Raw genomic sequence first — 24,771 nt, forward strand, 5'->3', positions numbered from 1 at the left:
TGACAGCAACAGGTTTGGTTTTGGCTTTTTTTTCCTAGGATTTCCAGAATGGTAAATGAGCACTGACTTCAACTTAAAATCACCAGCTTCATTAGCCCCTTCATTAACCCCTAACAAGAAGCTTTGAAGCCAGGCATTGACTTCTCCTCTCTAGCTACGAAAGTCCTAGATGGCATCTTCTTCCAATATAAGGCTATTTCATTTACATGGAAAATCTGCTGTTTAGTGCAGTCACCTTCATCAATTACCTTAGCTAGATCTTCTAGATAACATGAGCATTTGCTGCTTTACATTGCACTTTTATGTTTTGAAGGTGGCATCTTTCCTTAAACCTCATGAACCAACCTCTGCTAGCTTCAAACTTTTCTTCTGCAGCTTCCTCACCTCTTTTAGCCTTGATAGAATTGAAGAGTTAGGGCCTTCCTCTGGATTAGGCCTTGGCTTAAGGGAATGTTGTGGCTGGTTTGATCTTCTATCCAGACACTAAAATTTTCTCCTTATCAGCAATAAGGCTGTTTCCCTTTCTTATCATCCTTGTGTTCAATAGAGTAGCACTTTAAATTTCCTTTAAGAGCTTTTCCTTTGCATTCACAACTTAGCTAACTGTTTGGTGCAAGAGGCCTAGCTTTTGGCCTGTCTTAGCTTTTGACATGCCTTCCTCATTCAGCTTAATCATTTTTAGCTTTTGATTTAAAGTGAAACAACCAATTCTTCCTTTCATTTGAACACTTAGAGGCCATTGCAGGGTTATTAACTGGCCTAATTTCAACACTGTTGTGTCTCAGGGAATTGGGGGACCCAAGGAAGGAAGAAAGACAAGGGATCAGTCAGTTGGCAGAGCAGGCGGAACACACATAACATTTATCAAATAAGTTCGCTGTCTTATACAGGCACGGTTCATGGTGTCCCAAAACAATTACAGTAGTAACATCAAAGATCACTGATCATAGATCACCGTAACAGACACACTAATAAAGAAAAAGTCTAAACTATTGCGAGAATTACCAAAATGTGACACAGAAACATGAAGTGAGCACATTCTGTTGGAAAAATGGAGCCAATGGGTTTGTCCAATGCAGGGTTGCCACAAACGTTCAGTTTGTAAAAAACACAATATCTGCAAAGCACAATAAAGTGAAGGGCAATAAAACAAAGTATACCTGCAATAAAAAGTAAATAGCCCAATTAAAAAATGGGCAAAGAATTTGAAGAGTCATTTTTCTAAAGAAGATATGTAAATGGTCAACAAGCACATAAAAAGATGCTCAACATCATCAGTCTTCAAGAAAATGCAAATCAAAACCACAATGAGATACCACTTCACGCCCATCAGAATGGCTGTAATCAAAAAGAAAATAAAAAATATTGTTGAGAATATGGAGAAACTCAAACTCTCATACGCTGTTGGTGAGAATGTAAAATGGTGCGGCTAACTAGAAAAACAATTTGAGAGTTCCTCAGAATGTTAGACATAATATTACCACTGTTGTTGTTGTTGTTAGCTGACATCAAGTTGATTCCAACGTATGGTGACCCAATGTGCACAGAGCAGAACTGCTTCATAGGGTTTTCAAGGCTGTGACCTTTTGCCAGCAGATTTCCAGGCTTTTCTTCTGAGGTACCTCTGGATGATTTTGAACCATCAACCTTTTGGCTAGTAATTAAGGGCTTAACTATTTGTGCCATCAGGGACTCCATAATTTGGTAACCAAGGTAAGTGAAAAGGAAATGGCCTGTGGTTATTTTTATGGCATCATATAGCTATGGAATGATGACTTTGAAGCTCAGGTACTGAATTGCATAAAAAAGGAAAACTTTTGTCTGCACAGAAAGTTGTACATACATGTTCACAGCAGCATTTTTCATAATAGTCAAAAAGAAAACAACCCAAATATCTATCAATTGATGAACGGATAAATAAAATGTGAAATGCTCATACAATGGAATATTATTCAGCCATAAAAAGGAATAAAGTACTGAGATATGCTAGAACATGGGTGAACTTTGAAAACATTATGCTAAGTGAGAGAAGCAAGACACAAGAGGCCACACACTGTATGAGTCCATTTACATAAAATGTCCAAAATGGGCAAATCCATAAAGACAAAGTAGATTAGTGGTTGCCTAAGGCTGGGGGAAGGAGAATGAGGAATGACCACTAATGGGTATGGAGTTTCTTCTTGTGGGGTGATGGAAATGTTCTAAAGATAGATTATGGTGTGTTGTACAACTCTGTAAATATACTAACAAACCATTAAAACGTATATTTTAAAAAAGCAAACTTTATGGTATGCAAATTACATAGAGTTGATTCTTGTTATTCACAGTAGCTGTGTTCTATAAAGGGGCCCTGGAGGAGCAGTGGTTAAGCTCTCAGCTGTTAACCAAAAGGTCGGCAGCTTGAACCCACCAGCCACTCCATGGGAGGAAGATATGGCAGTCTGCTTCTGTAAAGATCACAGCCTTGTAAATCCTACGGAGCACTTCTACTCTGTCCTATAAGGTCACTATGAGTTGGAATCAACTCCACGGGAATGGGCTTTCCTTTTTTTTTTGTATGGTCTGTAAAGTTGCCACAAACATTGATTTAGCGTATACCAAACCAGCTTTGTTCAACCTCAGCTGGTAATAGGTGCCTCAGGTGACTCAAGTTTTTTGCTGCTCTGCGCATATACATATCCAGGAATAACTGTGAAAGTATCTCGAGTGTTGTGTTTTGGGTTACAAATAAACTGCAGCAAGTGCGTGAATTCATAAATACAGCATCTGCAAATAATGTAGGTCAACTATATCAATAAAGCTAATAAAAAAACTAAAATATTTAACTGTCACTTCCACTGACATGTATAAATCATTATTCTTTACTTCAAAATATTATAGATGTACTTTTATCAAGACCAGTATACTAAGCCCTTTATAAAATATATTAAGACCCTAAGTATGTACTTTTTCTCAAAAATTAGTTTAATACAGAAATTCTAACTTAAAAACAACATTTTTTTTTTATTCAGTTTTTCACCAGATGATCTGAACTGTTTTTATTTTATTCTTATCCTATAGTCACATAACTGAACTTTTTTTGTGCTTGGAAAGCAATGTCTACAGATTATTTCTAAAGAACTGAATAGGAAAAAAAAGAGAAATCAGAATGCTCTCCCATAGAAGGCTGGACATAGAACAACCTGTTACACAGTCTGTGATAACCACAGACACGTACCAAACCCGTGTTCTCTTCTGTTCATCATTTGGTGAATTCTACTTATTTTACTGATAATCAGACTATTTTTACATAAATTCCAAGTTCTTTCCACATCACCTTGCTGGCACTCGGATGCTGTACTACTCTGTTTTGGGGTTCATACAGCTACTCGCTGAGCTCTGACCTGAACAGCTATACTCATGTTGTCCTTCCTACACGTTTATAAACCTTCTTTTTTTTTTAATGCTAAGTAGAAGGACAAAGACTATGTTACTGACATAGTTAACAGAGGTGTCCTGCAGGCTGACATGATGTTTATATAGCAAAGTTACTACGGCATACTTGGTGAGACTATAGGTACCCCTTACAGTATAAAGGAGCCCTGGTGGCACAGTGGTTAAGGGCTTGGCTGCTAACCAAAAGGTCGGCAGTTCAAATCTACCAGCTCCTCTTTGGAAACTCTATGGGGCAGTTCTACTCTGTTCTATAGGGTTGATAGCAACGGCTTTGGTTTGGTTTGGCTAGGTACAGTATAAAAGCAATTACTCAACTTCATGAATATGCTGATGATCTAAATAACATAAACCAACACAGGAAAACTGCATCTTCAAGTTTTGAGTTCTACCACTTGGAGATCACCAGTATATTATCTCCTATATATATATATATATATACATATTTTCAATTCTAATACCCTCAAGAAATAGGAGAATACTGTGAAATCTCTTAACTCCTAAAATTAGAAACTGGAACTCAAAACTACATCCCACACTAGCGAAATTCTTAGGACAAAGAGATTTATCAATATTTAAAGTATATGAGGGACTGTTATTGGGAAGACAGCAGGAACCTTAGAAGCGGATCCTCCAGCACCAGTCAAGCCTTCAGATGACTGCAGTCTCTGCAGACATCTGGATTGCAACCTCATTTAAGAGACCCTGAGCCAGAACCACTCAGGTAGGCACGCTGGATTTTGGAACTGTGATATAATAGAAGTTTGTGGCTTAAAAAAAAAAAATTTTTTTTAAAGCATAGACTCATCATTTTTTATTCCCACTGAGTTTTAAACAAAACTCGTGAATTTAAGCCACAGCTAAGTGAATTTTATCTCCCATAAATTTTCTTAAACAGAGAAGTATTTAGTAAAGAAATATCTTAAGAAAAATTTAAAACTATCTTCTAAAGTTGACAAAGACAAGAAAGGCAGTTATTTTTTCAAGAGTGAATCAGCTGGAGGTCTAAGCTAGAGAATGCTAGATAAATTCCTACTATAATTCCCACTGATTAATCTCTTCAACATTCTTACAGACTGACAACACTACAACCTAAGGATAACAATGTGCTGTGGGGTGGGAGGGATGGAGTTGGCTCCCAGCCAGAAACGAGAGCTGGTACAATCTTTGCGTCACGCCCTGAAATGGAATTGGGCTCTATAGGACCTGCCACTTGACCATTCCATGGCCACACCAGTGCTTGAGAGATAGTGGGTAAGGTAATGACTAGTACACTTTCCTGCCCTATTAGTCCATGAGGTAGCAGACCAAGGGAAAACTACAGATAACTACCATAAAACATTCGAAACCATTGAATAGCTGAGCCTCAAAGTAGCTACTCCATAGCTATGTGATGCTATACAAATAACACTATTCACTGAGCTCTAAACCGAATGTGAAATATATTCAGAGTTCCAGTAAAGTATAGCGTTTCCTGTTATTAAAAATGGTTTTAAAGATATCTCTGGTTTATATAAGAGAGAAAATTAACCTGACTTATTCTATAAGCAGAAAAATGCTTTTAGAATTTACTATACATATACCTATGGAAACAATGGTGGCAGAGTGGCTAAGTGCTACGGCTGCTAAGCAAAGGATGGGCAGTTCAAATGCGCCAGGCGCTCCTTGGAAACTCTATGGGGCAGTTCTGTTCTGTCCTGTAGGATCACTATGAGTCAGAATCGACTTGACGGTACTGGGTTTGGTTTGGTTTGGTTTATATATACCTACAGTAAACAGAAGATGTCAATGTACAAAACGGTTTTACTCTCTTATTTCTTAATAGCATTAAGATAATAAGATCTGCCAGTATGTGCAAGTAAAGAGTAGTCGTAATTGTTCTAAAACTTTATGAAGGCCTGTAAGAGATTTTCTCCATCAAGGAGGAAAAAACTTTAGTTTAATTGTCCTTTTGTTGTTTTTAAAAGCTACTTTGTGTGTGTGTGTGTGCGCGCGTGTGTGAAAGGAACAATATTTCAAAGCCCTAGATGGTAGGTCAAGTAACATCTTTCTTTTTTTCCCTCATATCCACATCAGATGAACGTTAATAAGCTCTGAGACACCTCTCCCCCCAAGACATGTTCATCTGAAGGTTTCATTCTATTTTTCTTTCTCAAAATGTATCCCAATGAATGATCGAAGACTAAAAATACTAAGGATAAATTAACAAAACAAACATTGAATGCTGCCTGTCATGGTAGAGATGCAAGCATTTACCTTCTTTCCTCCGGTCACAAACTGCTTGCAACTGGATCTCACGAACTGTGGGTGCACGGCGATGATCTACAAGGAAGAAGAAGAACCAAACACTACTTTGGAAATCATTGTTAAAGCACAGAACGAAAAGTCTTTACATGTTACAGGCAGTATGACCTAAAAATCATCCTGATTACGTATCTTGGTGGGAAGTAATGTATTTAGTTAATACTCTGCAACAGTTGAGGTTATTCAAGCTTTGCTCATGTGTAAAAGATTTCTTTTAAGAAAAAAAAGTTAAGAGATGAGAACAAATTAGCTGTAGTTTCTGACCAAGTGAGGACCCCTCTCAATGGGTGTCCCCTTGTTGGAGCGAAAAAGGAGGTCAATCGTGGCCGCAAGATTTCACAGTTGTTTGTAACTGAATACAATTCATAGAAGAAACCCAGAGAAAGAACATATCTCCCGGTCCAAGATGCCTTGATGGTACCAAGAGGTATAGGGGATGCAATGCAGTTTCTCAAACATTTATTGTGGTTACAGCAACACCCCATCAATGGAGACACATAAGAACTGTATGACTCAAGGTGTACAGACCCGGCCGTTCAGGACCGTCTCTTACTACAGCCGGCGTTCACATCTCCCTGGTTCTCATCTACCTTCCACTCACCCAGTCTTCTCCCACTCCCTTATATGCTTCTCCCAAGGCTGCTCCACCTCCAGTCACTATTTGGTCTGTCAGTGGCTTTATGATTATATAATGTCAGTAACATGGTATGTTGGGAGAACAGTGAAATTCCAGTGGCTCTACTCAGTACAACTATGTCTTCTTGGCTCTCCTGTGGCTTTAAGCTGCATACACTCAGCCTCTACCTTTTCATCCCCAAGCCACCCCTGAAACCACTGACTTAATGCAATTTGTTTTTTTCTAAAGTAACATATAGAAAATTTCTAGGCATAAACACACACACACAATTATACTTTCATAAACCTTCAACTACATACATTTCATTTTCTTATTAATTAACACATTTCCCTCCTCCACTGGAATAGATTCCTCTTCCCACATTATTTTTTTAGGGCTTAGCATGTGACCCCTCATTCCTCCAACCATTCTCACCTCTCAGATTAGCCCTTCATGCCTTCAGTATTTTCCTAATCCATCCTAGATTACCAGAATTAAATTATTTACACATTCTGTTCATTTTGACTTAAAATTTCTCATAAGACTCCTTTTAGTTTTCTTACAATGCATAACTCTAGATATTGACTGCTATTTCAAACATCCCTAGGCTCCTGAATCACATTACCTGATCCATTTCTTCTCTTAGGCCATAAGAAAATAAAGACAGCAGGGTTGTTGTCCTCCTCACTGTCCAGTTTCACAATAATTGGGCTCAATCTCACCTCTTCCGTGCCTGTCTCAAAGGCACAGGCTGCGTGATTCTGTTTTGAGGTAACCCCCCAACTGTGCTTTTGATTTCATCCATTACTGCCATTCCACTGGGTTTCCCTTTCTTTCACTTTTCAGTTTTTCCTTCTCTACTGAAATTTTACCATCAACCAAAACATGACCTGCAGAAATCTGGACACTGCCCCCCTCTCTATCTGCCAGTTGATCTTTCTTCTTTATTACCAGAATTTCTTGAAAAATAGTCTATACAGGGATTGTTTTGTTTGTTTTTTTTTCATTTTTAATTTACTTATTAATATATGGTGAGACTCCTGCTATTCAACTATCCTCACTAAGGCCACCAGTAACTTCGTAATTACCAAATAAAATAACCTTGTATCAGTCCTCACCCTATGTATCATCCACATTGTTTGTCTATGACCCTGCTGTCCACTCCTTCCTTCTGGAAACTCTTTCTCCCTTGGCTTCCCTGACACCACCTTTGATGGTTAAGGTTGTGTGTCAACTTGGCCTAGCCACGATTCTCAGTGGTTTGGCAGTTATGATGTAGTTTGGCAGTTGCATCATGTTGTCATCACTTTCATGATGAGATTTGATATAATGTGATCACCTCCATGATAAGATCTGCTGTGAGTAGCCAATCAGTTGAAAGGGAGTTTCCTTGGGCATGCAGCCTGCATGGAATATAAGTGGACATTCTGGCAAAGCTCGTGGGCTTTTGCTTGCTCTGGATCCTGCAGCTGGCTCCTGTTCATCTGACTTCCAGTTCTTGGGTCTTGAGCTAGCAGCTTAACTGTGATCTCACCTGCTGATCTTGGGATTCGTCAAACTTTGCAGCCTATGAGCAAAAGCTCTGCTCTCTGATCTGCTGATCTTGGGTTCACCAGCCCCTGCAGCCACATGAATCAGAAGCCTCTATTCTGACCCACAGACTTGGGAAAGTCCCGCCTCTACAATTGTGTGAGCCATTTCTTTGATATAAATCTTTCTCTATATATACTTATACGCTTTAACGGTTTTGCTTCTCTAGAGAACCCAGACTAAGACATTCAGTTATCAACAGTGGGGTGCTGCTCTAACAGATATCTACCATGTGGAAGCAGTTTTGAAACTGTGAATGAATAGAGGCTGGAAGAGTTTTAAAGTGCTTAATTGTAAAAGCCCAGATTGCCTTGAGGAGACTGTTGGTGGAATTATGGACATTAAAGACAATTCTGATGAGGACTCAGAAGGAAGTAAGGAAGTTGTTACACTGGAGATGGTACAGACGGCAAGAAGCAGCAGTAGAGAAACGGCAGCAGCTGAACCAGGAGACCAGTGAGAGACGGTGCTAGAGCTGACTCATGGAGCAAGGCTGCTGAGTGCCTTTGTGCAGGAGGCTTCCTGGCAGAGCGGGGTGCCTCCAGGCACTTAATGTGGAGCTACAGAGCTTTAGAACACTTGCCAGAGATAGGGAGATGTGGGTGGCAAGGCCCGGGGAGCTGAGAGGCCAAGAAACCAGGAAGCAAAAGCTGAAGAGAGAAGAAACACAACAAGCATGGCTGCCTCAGTCTCAAAGGGTAGGTCCACAACCTCTGGGGGTCTCAAAGGGTGGAGTTCCCACTCAGACAGACTAGGAGAATGGGGCCGCCTAAAGCCGAGGAAGCAGAATTGGCATTCCAGTGGGCTGGAAGGTGGAGCTGAAGCTCAGGGCCAAGGGGCCTCCACTCAGAATCCTGTGGCCAATATCTAAATTCTGGAGGGCAGGGCCATCATCTAAATGGTCTCAGAGAACAGAGGATTATTTTCAAGCCTTGAGGGCTAATGGAATGTGTTCTTTTGACTTGCTTGATGCCTGTTATCCCTTCCTTCACTCCAATCTCTCCCATTTGTAATGGAAAATGCCTAGCTTGCGCCTGTTCCACCACTATACTTTGGAAACAGATAGCTTATATCCTAGATTTCACAGATGAAGAGGAATTTTTAGATTTTGGACTTGGAGTTGACTTAAGACTTTTGCTATGATACGATGGCGGTGAATATGTTTTACATGTGACAATGGCATGAATTTGGGGGTCTAAAGACAAGCTACCCAGCCAACCTACTGGAAAAGATCCATATTTATGCCTATTCCCAAGTAAGATGATCCAACCAAATGCTGAAGTTATCAGACAATATCATTAATATCACACAGAAGTAAAATTTTGTTGAATATCATTCAAAAGCAGCTGTAGTAGGACATCAACAGAAAACTGCCAGAAATTCAAGCTGGATGCAGAAGAGGATGTGGAACTAGGGATATCATTGCTGATGTCAGATGGATCCTGGTTAAAAGCAGAGAATATCAGAAAGATGTTTATCTGTGTTTTACCAACTATACAAAAGCATACAACTGTGCGGATTATAATTATGGATAACATTGCGAAGAATGGGAATTCCAGAACACTTAATTGTGTTCATGAGGAACCTGTACATAGGCCAAGAGGTAGTTGTTCCAACAGAACAAGGGGATACTGCATATTTTAAAGTCAGGAAAGGTATGCATCAGAGTATCCTTTTACCATATGTTTTCAATCTGTATGCTGAGCAAATAATCCAAGAAGCTGAATAGATGAAGAACCCAGTATCAGGATTGGAGAAAGAGTCATTAACAACCTGCGTTATGCAGATAACACAACCTTGCTTGCTGAAAGCGAAGAGGACTTAAAGCACTTACTGATGAAGATCAAAGACCACAGCCTTCGGTATGGATTACACCTCAACATAAAGAAAACAAAAATCCTCACAAGTGGATCAATAAGCAACATCATGATAAACAGAGAAAAGACTGAAGTTGTCAAGGATTTCATTTTATTTGTACCCACAATTAACACTCATGGAAGCAGCAGTCAAGAAATCAAAAGATGCGTTGCATTAGGCAAACTGGCTGCAAAAGACCTCTTTAAAGTGTTGAAAAGCAAAGATGTCACCTTGAAGACTAAGGTGTGCCTGACCCAAGCCATGGTGTTTTCAAGTGCCTCATATGCACGTGAAAGCTGGACAATGAATACAGAAGAATGAATAAGAATTGACGCCTTTGAACTGTGATGTTGGAGAAGAACTTTGAATATACCATGGGCTGCCAAAAGAACAAACAAATTTGTCTTGGAAGAAGTACGACTAGAATTGTCCTTAGAAGCAAGGATGGTGAGACTATGTCTCAGTCTCATATACTTCGGACATGTTATCATGATGTTCCTGGAGAAGGACACCATTCTTGGTAGGGTAGAGGGCCAGCAAAGGAGAAGACGACCCTCAGTGAGATGGATTGAAACAGTGGCTGCAACAGTAGGCTCAAGCATAGCAAGGATTATGAGGATGGTGCAGGACCAGACAGTGTTTCCTTCTGTTATACACAGGGTCATTACAAGTTGGAATCGACTCAACAGCACCTAACAACAACATCAAAGGGTGGAATGTCATGGACTGAATTACGTCTCCCCAAAACATGTGTCAACTTGGTTAGGCCATGATTCCCAGTATTGTGTAACTGCACACCATTTTGTCATCTGATGTGATTTTCCTATGTATTATGAATCCTACTTCTATGATGTTAATGAGGCAGGATTAGAGGTAGTTATGTTAATACAGCAGGATTCAATTGACAAGATTAGGTTGTGTCTTGAGTCAATTTCTTTAGACAGATAAAACAAAGAGCTGAGCAGAGAGACAGGTGGACCTCATACCACCAAGAAAGCAGTGCAGGGAGCAGAGGGCATCCTTTGGACTCAAGGTTCCTGCACTGGAATCTCCTAAACCAGGAGAAGATTACTGACAAGGACCTTGCTTTAGAACCAACAGAGAGAGAAAGCCTTCCTCTGGAGTTGGCACCCCGAATTCGGGCTTCCATCCTACTAGACTGTGAGAGAATAAACCTCTGTTTGTTAAAGCTATCTACTTGTGGTATTTCTGTTAGAGCAGCACTAGACAACTAAGACACCACCCTTCTAGGTTTCCTTCTGTGCTTATAAATGCTTCTTCTTAGATTTCTTTGCTGTTTTCACTTCCTTGCCTGGATCTTAGAGTGTTTCAAAATTTCACCGTTAGTCTTCTCTATAGCTTTTAACTTAAATGGCTTCCTCACTCAACTGTGGTTATCAAATTTGTGTATTCAGGACCAATCTTCATCCTGAACTCCACACTCATGTTGCCAAAAACCTCCCTAACATCTTCACCCAATGTTCTATAGGTATCTAAGCTCAGGAGTGAAGGCTGAACTAACAAGCCCAGTCACACATCACTCCTTCTATAAAGCCATCCCAAACAAAAATTGCTAAAAATTACTTCTCTCAGCTTTAAACTCCTTAATATTGTCTTGACTTCTTTGAATTTTTAATCATAGACTTTTTGTGAGTTTGTCATCTCACTCACCACATCAAAAGCTTCCTGAGGGATAGACTGAGATCATAATATACATCCCGTCCTTTGTCACAGCCTTCAATATAGTATCCAGAATATTGTAAGTGCTGAATAGATGCTTACTGACAAAATCAGCATGGGATTGGTAGTCCTCAGAGTATTATACTCCTTAATGCCATATTTAATAAAACCCTTCGAAAAACTAAAACTTACTGGATACTTACTTTAATGGGACAGTCAAAAGTCTCATGAAATTCTTCTCCAGTATACAGTCCAAATACTTGTACCTAAAAATAAACAGACCAAGTCAGTTCACTGTGACAGCAACAAAGCAGGCTGCTGAGTCAATAAGAATACATACTCTCTTTTTTAAAAAAGCAGACATTTAATAATGCTAAGACCCCTGTGATCTCCATTAACTATCCAATGAAAACAATTCCATCAGGGTGAGAGCACTCTACTGCAATTAAGCCATTATAAGTATCCCATGGATCGAGATCCCTTTATCTGACACAAATTTTTTTTAGTAAATGGATGCCAACTTTTAAAAGTAAAATAGATATGAATAGGATATTAATATTCTTTTACAAATTTCCCATAGTCTATCCCCAAAGGATTTCCTTCCTTCCTTCCTTCCCTCCCTCCCTCCCTCCCTTCCTTCCTTCCTTCCCTCCCTCCCTCCCTCCCTCCCTTCCTTTCAGCAAAAGGGAGCTTCTTTTTGGAGTCATATATATAAATCTACCATGCAGATAGATCAATGTGGTGAGAGATTAGATGAACTGTACTTCATTTATAATTTCATGCAGAATCTACTGAGTATATAAATGTAAGATTTAAGTTCCTATTTATCAGTGCCCCCTTTAAAGTTATTCCAGTCTATTTTATTCATATTTAATCTTTTTCTCAATAATTTACTTAAAAAATCATGAAGTGGAATATGACATTGTAAGGTGCAGAAAGCAATTTGGCCTTTGTTCTCAGTTCCTGGGAGCCAGACCACATCTGAGGCTAATAAGCAGGGCTGACCCAATCAAGAGGGACCGCCTAGGGGACTGATGCTGACTAGCCTCAGGAGGCATGAAGTAATCTATCATGGCCACATGGGGAGGCCGACAAGAGCCCTGAACATGAAGGCTCAGATAAGCTTCCTGGCTGGTGAGAACATCTGCTCTCAGGATGGTTACACATCCTCAGGCACATGGAAGCTTTTTGCTGGGACCCCTCCTCACCCTATGTGTCTCTTCCTTTGTATACTTTTTTATGTGTCTCTTCCTTGGAAACTTTTTTAGCTGTAATAAATCTGTAGTCATAAATATAGTATACTAAGAAAAAAAAAACCCAAACCCGTTGCCGTCAATTCCTACTCATAGAGACACTATATGACAGAGTAGAACTGTTCTACAGGGTTTCCAAGGAGTGGCTGGTGCATTCGACCCACTGAAATTTTGGTTAGCAGCTGAATGTTTAACCACTGTGCCACCAGGACTCCTAAGTATAGTATTGTAGGTGCCATCGATGATCTCCATGAAAGTCTGAGGTCATTCCAGCAAATTATTGAACCAAAGGGGCACTGAGAATCAGCAGGGGTGGCGTCTGCCTATGTGGCAGTCTTTAGGACAGTATCCTTTTAACTTTTCAGCTCTGAGCTAGCTCTGGTGGCTAGGGTCAGAGAAATGCTGCGTGGGCAGCTAGTCTAAAGGACAGTGTCTTCTAATTTGTGAGCTCTGACCCAGTTCCGGTGACCAGGGCTGGGAAGAGAGTGCAATGAGGACAGCTGGCGACAAGGATGGAGAAATGGGAAGGGAAGGACTAGGTCCATCTCTACATTTTGAGGACTGGATTCATGTGGATCCTTACCACACAGTTGGCAATGAAGGTAAACTTACCCACTTTGCCCCTTACTTAGAGCAAATACACATACAGCAGAGGGAAAAATCGTAAGTATATGACTTGGCAAATTTTTACAGCATGAACACACCCCTGCAACCACCACCCAGATTGTAAGATAAAACATCTCCAAGAATCCAAGAGGCTCTTTCCTGTCTGTTTGCCATCAATAAAACCCTCAAACTAATCACTACCCTGAATTCTATCACCATAGATTAATTTTGCTGGTATTTGAACTTTATATACTTGGAATCACACACTATTTCACTGGCGTCTCTCACTCTACATTTTCCTTGGGAGATTTATTCATATGTTGCATACAGCAGTAGTTGGTTCTTTGTCATTGTTCTGTAGTATTTCAACGTATGAATGAATATACCACAACTTATGTATCTATTTTCTTTTGATGATCATTTAAGGGTTTTTTGGCTTGGTGTTATTATGAATAATGCTGCCAGGGACACTGTTTACAAGTTTTTGGTACGCTCATGTATACATTTTTGAAGGGTATATAACTAGGAACGGAACTGCTAAGGCACAGGGTATGTATATGCTCCTATTTACTAGACAGCCAAACTACAAAATGTGTGTGCTTTTTTTTTTTTTTTAAAAAACCAATCTACATTCTCACCAGCAGAGCAATAGAGTTCCAGGAGCTCTCAAACAATTGGAATTAACTACTAGGGACACTTGGAACTACTGCAATGAGTTCGGAAGTATCTGCACTTTTCCTAGTATCTAGCACAGTCATATTATATTTCCCTTAATTTTTTAAGAGTTTACCAGTACCCAATGGCTTCTTTGTGTGAAAGGTTTTTAATTGCAGATTAATATTTTAAAAATAGATACAGGACTATTCAGATACTCAACTTCCTCCTGTTTTAATACTGTTAACCTGTGAGTGATCCATTTTTGCAAGTCCCAAGAGGAAAACTCGCTCATGTTACATTACAATTTTTGGAGTCAAACTCATGTATTAACTGATAAAATCTTTAGGACACCAATCATTTCCTGATCACTATTTTTATGAACTTTTGACAAATGTGGGCTTTAAAAATGGTACAACATGTAATGTAACAAACAGAAATTTGATCTACCCTGAGGCAGTTTCTTAACTATTGGTGATGCAATTGCAAATCCATGTACGCCCCGCCAGCACCTCACCGTTCTGAGGGTATAACATCATTACTTTCATATAAATGGATAAGCATAGGATGTATTGCACTTCTTTTAAAATGGTGGTTAAGAAGTAGGAGAGACAAAAAAGCATTGTATTTGGGGTTTTACTTTACCCCAGGGAAGTTTAACTTGATTGATCCCAATGAATCTGAACAGGATGAGAGTAAGGGGGGTCCTGCATCACCTGAATCTTACTGGAGCAAATCAACAAATGCTGAAGCGGTCAACTTACCGAAGTTACCTCAGAACGAACATGTATTGAAATAGGAAATTCAGATTCTTCTAACGTTATCCATTTATATTCGGTACAACAGCACTTAAACTTTGGTTCTAATACTAATAATAACCTGAATCTTTAAGTGCTTAGAGATGCTTTACCTCACTAGCTCTCAAGCCTGACTGTACAGTAGAAACACGTGGATACTAATGCCCAGGCTACTTCCCACCCCTCACTGACCAATTAAATCAAACTTTCTGATGGGGTGAAGCCTAGGCCATGATATTTTTAAAAGCTCCACAACTAATTCTAACATGTGGCCAGGGATGAAAATCGTGTTCTGCCTCATTTGATCCTTATAGCAACACTGTGAGGTAGGACAGCAAAAATTATTATGTCTATTTAACAGATGATGCTGCAGAAAAATAAATGACTTGTCTGAGGTCATAAAAATCGTAAGAAGAGTGGGACCAGATCTAGTTGTTTAAAGTCTAGTCTCCTACAGCGTATGTTTATACAAGACAGCCTAAAATTTGCAAATAAGAACAATATCCCTTCAACATAAAGTGTAAGAAACGTACACTAGAACCAAAAAACATGCAAAAGACTTGAATGTTTGCCAAATTGAAGGTGAACAGCTGACTCTGATTTTGGCAACTCACTGAAGCAGGCTGCACACTCAACTGAATAAACCTCCTCCTGCTTATTTGCAGGGTAAAGGTGACTTTTAAAACAAAAGTTACATGATTTTTATTGCACTATACAAGGTATGGAAACCCTGGTGGCATAGCGGTTAAGTGCTACAGCTGCTAACCAAAAAAGGCTGACAGTTCAACTCTACCAGGCGCTCCTTGGAAACTCTATGGGGCAGTTCTACTCTGTCCAATAGGATAGCTATAAGTCAAAATTGACTGGACGCAATGGGTTTGGTTTTGGATATAAAGTATATGAGAGATAAACAAATGATGTATAAACCTGTTGAGAAGGACTGAGATATTAATAAATGAGTAGATACCTAATAGGTCTGTGAATCCAATGGTGAAATTTAAATTATGAGTGTCCAGGAATAAATACCCTTTGAAAATTATGAATGCATATTGAAGATACAACAGTAGTGTGATAAGGAAGAGTGAACAGAAAAGAGAACAAATCACAAAAGTTCTTAGCAAACAGGTTCTGAAAGTCAACACCATCACTAAGAATCAGTCAGAAGCGAACATGCCACAACATACCCACTGTGCAGAAGGAGGCAAAGCAAGAGTAGAACTCTCAGGTCAGTTTCTATTATATGTTTAACTGAGTAACACTCTCCTCGACTGTTCTCCATTCTCCTCAACTGCTCTTATTTTCTTCTTCAGTGTGGGTAACATCATAATTTAACAAGACAAATATCATAAACTGTGCCAGTATAATCAGACTGATTTGTAAAAATGTTTTGGTTTATTTCACTAATGTTAACAGGCCAAACTAGTTGAACACAAACTACTGCTAAAGCAAATAAAATGTCAAACAATTCCCATTCATTTCCTCTCTTTCTCGCTCATTCTGTCTCTCTCTCATCATTTTGTTGGTGAAGATCGTACTCATCCGTGAAACAGATCCCTTGAATGATAGCCTAATGGATTTCGGCTTTTAGGAAGATCTTGTCCAAGATAAGCATCACATATTTAAAGGTTACAATAGATAGGAGGAGGCGAGGCCAAGATGGCGGACTAGGTGGACGCTACCGCAGATCCCTCTTGCAACAAAGACTCGGAAAAACAAGTGAATCGATCACATACATAACAATCTACGAACTCGGAACAACAAGCACAGACGTAGAGACGGAAAACGAACAACTACGGGCAGACAGCGACCGTTTTCAGAACTAGGAGCCAGCGTACCAGGCAGGTGACCTTCGGAGCCCGATCTGGGGCAGAGCCCAGGGGGGCAGATGGCACAGACAAGGGGCCCAGCCCTACCCCCCCGAACCCATCCCGGGAGAGAGTCTAGCTGATTGGCGCGGGCGGTGTAGCGGCGCAGCCGGAGAGAGAAGCACCCGGGAGACAGTGACTGATCTTGGAGCGGGGAGAGCAGCGTCCCAGCCAGGGAGCCATCCCGCCGGGAGTTTGGCGGGAAGCGGGCGGGACGCGACCGGGGGGGGTCAGCTATATTTCCCTAAAGTGACCCCGGGGCGGGGCCCACACTTTCGTGCGGGGGGACGCCCACCCAGTTCACATGTGTGGCGCGAAGCACCGGAGGGAGAAGTCCCCGGGAGGAAGTGACAGGTCTTGGAGCGGGGAGAGCAGCGTCCCAGCCGGGGAGCCGTCCCGCTGGGATTTTGGCGAAAGCGAGCGGGGCGTGAGCGCGGGGTCCAATTATATTCTCCTGAATAGACCCTGGGGGCGGGCCCACCCGTTCCTGCGGGAGACGCCCACCCAGTTCACGCGAGCGGTGCCAAGCACCGGAGGGAGAAGTCCCCGGGAGGAAGTGACAGGTCTCGGAGTGGGGAGAGTAGCGTCCCAACCGGGGAGCCGTCCCGCCCGGATCTTGGCGGACGGGGGCGGAGTGTGAACGCGGTGATCAGCTCTATATTCTGTGGTGCTACACTCCGAGCTCTCTGATCCTTCCCCCACCCTCCGCAGGCGGCTCCATTAACATACGAAAACCTGGAGCCAGAGGGAGAATTCAGATAGGGATCTGACTGCATTTTTTTTAGCTGATTACCTGGAAAATCTAGTTTACCAGTGATGGCTCAGAGACAACAATCCATATTAAACCACATAAAGAAACAGACCATGACAGCTTCTCCAACCCCCCAAACAAAAGAATCAAAATCTTTCCCAAATGAAGATACAATCCTGGAATTATCAGATACAGAATATAAAAAACTAATTTACAGAACACTTAAAGATATCACAAATGAAATTAGGATAAATGCAGAAAAAGCCAAGGAACACACTAATAAAACTGTTGAAGAACTCAAAAAGATTATTCAAGGACATAGTGGAAAAATTAATAAGTTGCAAGAATCCATAGAGAGACAGCGTGTAGAAATCCAAAAGATTAACAATAAAATTACAGAATTAGACAACGCAATAGAAAGTCAGAGGAGCAGACTCGAGCAATTAGAATGTAGACTGGGACTTCTGGAGGACCAGGGAATCAACACCAACATAGCTGAAAAAAAATCAGATAAAAGAATTTAAAAAAATGAAGAAACCCTAAGAATCATGTGGGACTCTATCAAGAAGGATAACTTGTGAGTGATTGGAGTCCCAGAACAGGGAGGGGGGACAGAAAACACAGAGAAAATAGTTGAAGAACTCCTGACAGAAAACTTCCCTGACATCATGAAAGACGAAAGGATATCTATCCAAGATGCTCATCGAACCCCATTTAAGATTGATCCTAAAAGAAAAACACCAAGACATATTATCATCAAACTTGCCAAAACCAAAGACAAACAGAAAATTTTAAAAGCAGCCAGGGAGAAAAGAAAGGTTTCAGACTATTCAGCAGAAACCATGCAGGCAAGAAGGGAATGGGACGATGTATACAGAGCACTGAACGAGAAAAACTGCCAACCAAGGATCATATATCCAGCAAAACTCTCTCTGAAATATGAAGGAGAAATTAAAATATTTACAGATAAACACAAGTTTAGAGAATCTGCAAAAACTAAACCAAGACTGCAAGAAATGCTAAAGGAGATTGTTTGGCCTGATGATCAATAATATCAGGTACCAGCACAATACAAGGTCACAAAGCAGAACGTCCTGATATCAACGCAACTCAAATAGGGAAAGCACAAAAACAAACAAATTAAGATTAATTCTAAAAAATAAATAAATAAACAAAATAATACACATAACAGGAAATCATGGAAATCAATAGATAAACGATCACAATAATCAAACAGAGGGACTAAATAAAGGAGGCATTGAATTGCCAGATGGAGAGTGACACAAGGCGATATAGAAGGATACAAGTTAGGTTTTTAGTTAGAAAAATAGGGGTAAATAATAAGGTAACCACGAAAAGGAATATCAATTCCATAATTCAAGAAAAACATAACGACTCAACAAACACAAAGTTAAACATTATGAAAATGAGGATCTCACAAGCTACTAAGAAAAACGTCTCAGCACAAAAAAGCATGTGGAAAAATGAAATGGCCAAAAACACACATGAAAAGGCATCAAAATGACAGCACTAAAAACTTATTTATCTATAATTACGCTGAATGTAAATGGACTAAATGCACCAATAAAGAGACAGAGAGTCACGGACTGGATAAAGAAACACGATCCATCTATACGCTGCCTACAAGAGACACACCTTAGACTTAGAGACACAAACAAACTAAAACTCAAAGGATGGAAAAAAATATATCAAGCAAACAATAAGCAAAAAAGGAGTAGCAATATTAATTTCTGACAAAATAGACTTTAGACTTAAATCCACCACAAAGGATAAAGAAGGACACTATATAATGATAAAAGGGACAATTGATCAGGAAGACATAACCATATTAAATATTTATGCACCCAATGACAGGGCTGCAAGATACATAAATCAAATTTTAACAGAATTGAAAAGTGAGATGGATACCTCCATATTTATAGTAGGAGACTTCAACACACCACTTTCGGAGAAGGACAGGACATCCAGTAAGAAGCTCAATAGAGACACGGAAGATCTAATTACAACAATCAACCAACTTGACCTCATTGACTTATACAGAACTCTCCACCCAACTGCTGCAAAATATACTTTTTTTTCTAGTGCACATGGAACATTCTCTAGAATAGACCACATATTAGGTCATAAAACAAATCTTTGCAGAATCCAAAACATCGAAATATTACAAAGCATCTTCTCAGACCACAAGGCAATGAAGCTAGAAACCAATAACAGAAAAACTAGGGAAAAGAAATCAAATACTTGGAAAATGAACAATACCCTCCTGAAAAAAGACTGGGTTATAGAAGACATCAAGGAGGGAATAAGGAAATTCTTAGAAAGCAACGAGAATGAAAATACTTCCTATCAAAACCTCTGGGACACAGCAAAAGCAGTGCTCAGAGGCCAATTTATATCGATAAATGCACACATACAAAAAGAAGAAAGAGCCAAAAGCAGAGAACTGTCCCAACAACTTGAACAAATAGAAAGTGAGCAACAAAAGAATCCATCAGGCACCAGAAGAAAACAAATAATAAAAATTAGAGCTGAACTAAATGAATTAGAGAACAGAAAAACAATTGAAAGAATTAACAAAGCCAAAAGCCGGTTCTTTGAAAAAATTAACAAAATTGATAAACCATTGGCTAGACTGACTAAAGAAAAACAGGAAAGGAAACAAATAACCTGAATAAGAAATGAGAAGGACCACATCACAACAGAGCCAAATGAAATTAAAAGAATCATTTCAGATTACTACGAAAATTGTACTCTAACAAATTTGAAAACCTAGAAGAAATGGATAATTCTTGGAAAAACACTACCTACCTAAACTAACACATTCAGAAGTAGAACAACTAAATAGACCCATGACAAAAAAAGAGATTGAAACGGTAATCAAAAAACTTCCAACAAAAAAAAGTCCTGGCCCAGACGGCTTCACTGCAGAGTTCTACCAAACCTTCAGAGAAGACTTAACACCATTATTATTGAAGGTATTTCAAAGCATAGAAAAAGACGGAATACTACCCAACTCATTCTATGAAGCTACCATCTCCCTGATACCAAAACCAGATAAAGATATTACAAAAAAAGAAAATTTTAGACCTATATCCCTCATGAACATAGATGCAAAAATCCTCAACAAAATTCTAGCCAATAGAATCCAACAACACATCAAAAAAATAATTCACCCTGATCAAGTGGGATTTATACCAGGTATGCAAGGCTGGTTTAATATCAGAAAAACCATTAAAGTAATCCATCACATAAATAAATCAAAAGATAAAAACCACATGATCTTATCAATAGATGCAGAAAAGGCATTTGACAAAGTTCAACACCCATTTATGATAAAAACTCTTACCAAAATAGGAATTGAAGGAAAATTCCTCAACATAATAAAGGGCATCTATGCAAAGCCAACAGCCAATATCACTCTAAATGGAGAGAACCTGAAAGCATTTCCCTTGAGAATGGGAACCAGACAAGGATGCCCTTTATCACTGCTCTTATTCAACATCGTACTTGAAGTCCTAGCCAGGGCAATTAGGCTAGACAAAGAAATAAAGGGTATCCAGATTGGTAAGGAGGAAGTAAAGCTATCACTATTTGCAGATGACACGATCGTAAACATGGAAAACCCTAAGAAATCCTCCAGAAAACTACTGAAACTAATAGAAGAGTTTGGAAGAGTCTCAGGTTATAAAATAAACATACAAAAATCACTTGGATTCCTCTACATCAACAAAAAGAACACCGAAGAGGAAATCACCAAATCAATACCATTCACAGTAGCCCCCAAGAAGATAAAATACTTAGGAATAAATCTTACCAAGGATGTAAAGGACCTATACAAAGAAAACTATAAAACTCTGCTACAAGAAATTCAAAAGGACATACTTAAGTGGAAAAACATACCCTGCTCATGGATAGGAAGACTTAACATAGTAAAAATGTCTATTCTACCAAAAGCCATCTATACATATAACGCACTTCCAATCCAAATACCAATGTCATATTTTAAGGGGATAGAGAAACAAATCACTAATTTCATATGGAAGGGAAAGAACCCCCGGATAAGCAAAGCATTGCTGAAAAAGAAGAAGAAAGTGGGAGGCCTCACTCTACCTGATTTCAGAACCTATTATACAGCTACAGTAGTGAAAACAGCCCGGTACTGGTACAACAACAGGCACATAGACCAATGGAACAGAATTGAGAACCCAGATATAAATCCATCCACGTATGAGCAGCTGATATTTGACAAAGGACCAGTGTCAGTGAATTGGGAAAATGATAGTCTTTTTAACAAATGCTGCTGGCATAACTGGATATCCATTTGCAAAAGAATGAAACAGGACCCATACCTCACACCATGCACAAAAACTAACTCCAAGTGGATCAAAGACCTAAACATAAAGACTAAAACGATAAAGATCATGGAAGAAAAAATAGGATCAACCCTAGGAGCCCTAATACAGGGCATAAACAGAATACAAAACATTACCAAAAATGATGAAGAGAAACCAGATAACTGGGAGCTCCTAAAAATCAAACACCTATGCTCATCTAAAGACTTCTCCAAAAGAGTAAAAAGACCACCTACAGACTGGGAAAGAATATTCAGCTATGACATCTCAGACCAGTGCCTGATCTCTAAAATCTACATGATTCTGTCAAAACTCAACCACAAAAAGACAAACAACCCAGTGAAGAAGTGGGCAAAGGATATGAACACACATTTCACTAAAGAGATTCAGGCAGCTAACAGATACATGAGAAAATGCTCCCGATCATTAGCCATTAGAGAAATGCAAATTAAAACTACGATGAGATTCCATCTCACACCAACTAGACTGGCATTAATCCAAAAAACACAAAATAATAAATGTTGGAGAGGCTGCGGAGAGATTGGAACTCTCATACACTGCTGGTGGGAATGTAAAATGGTACAACCACTTTGGAAATCCATCTGGCATTATCTTAAACAGTTAGAAATAGAACTACCATACAACCCAGAAATCCCACTCCTGGGAATATACCGTAGAGATACAAGAGCCTTCACACAAACAGATATATGCACACCCATGTTTATTGCAGCTCTGTTTACAATAGCAAAAAGCTGGAAGCAACCAAGATGTCCATCAACGGACGAATGGGTAAATAAATTGTGGTATATTCACACAATGGAATACTACGCATCGATAAAGAACAGTGACGAATCTCTGAAACATTTCATAACATGGAGGAATCTGGAAGGCATTATGCTGAGCGAAATGAGTCAGTTGCAAAAGGACAAATATTGTATAAGACCACTATTATAAGATCTTGAGAAATAGAAAAAACGGAGAAGAACACATACTTTTGTGGTTACAAAGGGTGGAGGGAGGGAGGGAGAGGGCTTTTTATTGATCAATCTGTAGATAAGAACTGCTTTGGGTGAAGGGAAAGACAACACTCAATACAAGGAAGGTCAGCCTAATTGGACTGGACTAAAAGCAAAGAGGTTTCTGGGATAAAATGAAAGCTTCAAAGGTCAGCGGAGCAGGGGCTGGGGTCTGGGGAACTTGGTTTGAGGGGACTTCTAAGTCAATGGGCAAAATAATTCTATTATGAAAACATTCTGCATCCCACTTTGAATTGTGGCGCCTGGGGTCCTAAATGCCAACAAGCGGCCATCTAAGATACATCAATTGGTCTCAACCCACCTGGAGCAAAGGCAAAGGAAGAACACCAAGGTCACACGACAACTAAGAACCCAAGAGACAGAAAGGGCCACATGAACCAGAGACCTACATTATCCTGAAACCAGAAGAACTAGTTGGTGCCCGGCCACAATCAATGTCTGCCCTGTCAGGGAGCACAACAGACAACTCCTGAGGGAGCAGGAGACCAATGGGATACAGACCCCAAATTCTCATGAAAAGACCATACCTAATGGTATGACTGCGACTAGAGGAATCCCAGAGACAATGCTCCCCAGAACTTCTGATGGCACAGGACAGGAACCATCCCCTAAGACAAATCATCAGGCATGAAAAGGACTGGTCAGTGGGGGGGAGAGAGATGCTGATGAAGAGTGAGCTAATTAAATCAGGTGGACACTGGAGAGTGTGTTGGCAACTCTTGACTGGAGGGGGGATGGGAAGATAGAGAGAGAGGGAAGATGGCAAAATTGGCACGAAACGAGAGACTGAAAGGGCTGACTCAATATGGGGAGAGCAAGTGGGAGAAGGGAGTAAGATGTATGTAAACCTACATGTGACAGACTGATTGGAATGGTAAATGTTCATTTGAAGCTTAATAAAAATTAATTAAAAAAAAAATAGATAGGATCCTTTTAAAAATGGTATCCCTTATAGCAGCTCTAACAACCTCTCCCAATTTCCCACAAAAATACCTAATGGAAAAAAAAAAAAAAAACCCATATAATTCATAATAATTGGTTTTCTAGCCAATCTACTTCAAACATCTTGGAGGATTTCTCAATAACTACAAACCCGTGGTGACATATGAGTATCCCAGAAGGTGTGTTTTATGTGTTTGCTGCCTGAAACAAAGCACATCTGCCCTTACGAAACAGCAGGGAAGGCTGTGAGCCTTCTCCACTTTAGCATGGAATTCTATGTCTTTGCCACACAGAAAGCTGGACAATAACCCACGTGATATGGAGGAACTATTACTGAGGTGGTCAGAGTGCTGTACAACCCCCACAAGTCAGTACTTCCCTTGTGACAGCCTCCCTCAGACCTAGCTTCCAAATAACAATAAGCAAAAAACCCATTGCTGTCGAGTCAATTCTGACTCATAGCGACCCTACAAGTCAGAATAGAACTGCCTCACAGGGTTTCCAAGGAGCGCCTGGTGGATTCAAACAGCAGCCTTTTGGTTAGCAGCCACAGCACTTAACCATTATGCCACCAGGGTTTCCAAATAACAATAGACCAAGAATTTAAACATGGCAGAAAACATAAATGGTGCATTCCATCTAGGGTGGTAGTTAAGCACACCCTAGTAAGGGAGATTGTTACTTTTCATATTCAGTGTATCAGAGATGAGGGGTTAATGACAGAAGCTCCCACTACACTCTGGAGATCTGCCTAAACTGAATACCTCTAGTGAAAGAAAAGCAAGCTATAACCTATGCACATTAATAGGACCACTGCTGTGGATCTGAGAAGATGATCCTACAACACCGACAATGGTAACAAGTAGAGCAAGTCAGACATTGAATCTGTTTCCTAACTGAGATTCTCCCTGTTCTGGAACAGATAAAAACATACACAAGGTCCATGAAAAAATACTACAGAACACAATTCAGAAGTGAATGACTAGTAATAAAAAGTTAATATAGACTGAGAGC

At 39.9% G+C, this 24,771-nt stretch overlaps 1 protein-coding gene across 2 annotated transcripts in view; it reads right to left on the reverse strand.

Annotated features, from left to right (window-relative positions):
- VPS41 (VPS41 subunit of HOPS complex) overlaps window positions 1-24,771 on the reverse strand; it is a 263,287-nt gene that overhangs the window by 127,890 nt on the left and 110,626 nt on the right. For both annotated transcript variants that reach the window (XM_049893976.1, XM_049893977.1), the window contains exons 6-7: window positions 11,683-11,745; window positions 5,689-5,754 (exon numbers count right to left, since the gene is read on the reverse strand). In XM_049893976.1, the coding sequence (XP_049749933.1) occupies window positions 5,689-5,754; window positions 11,683-11,745 (129 nt within the window). The remainder of the gene's footprint in view (window positions 1-5,688; window positions 5,755-11,682; window positions 11,746-24,771) is intronic.

This window comes from Elephas maximus, chromosome 8 (assembly GCF_024166365.1).
Source record: "Elephas maximus indicus isolate mEleMax1 chromosome 8, mEleMax1 primary haplotype, whole genome shotgun sequence".
In the NCBI taxonomy this organism is placed as follows: domain Eukaryota; kingdom Metazoa; phylum Chordata; class Mammalia; order Proboscidea; family Elephantidae; genus Elephas; species Elephas maximus.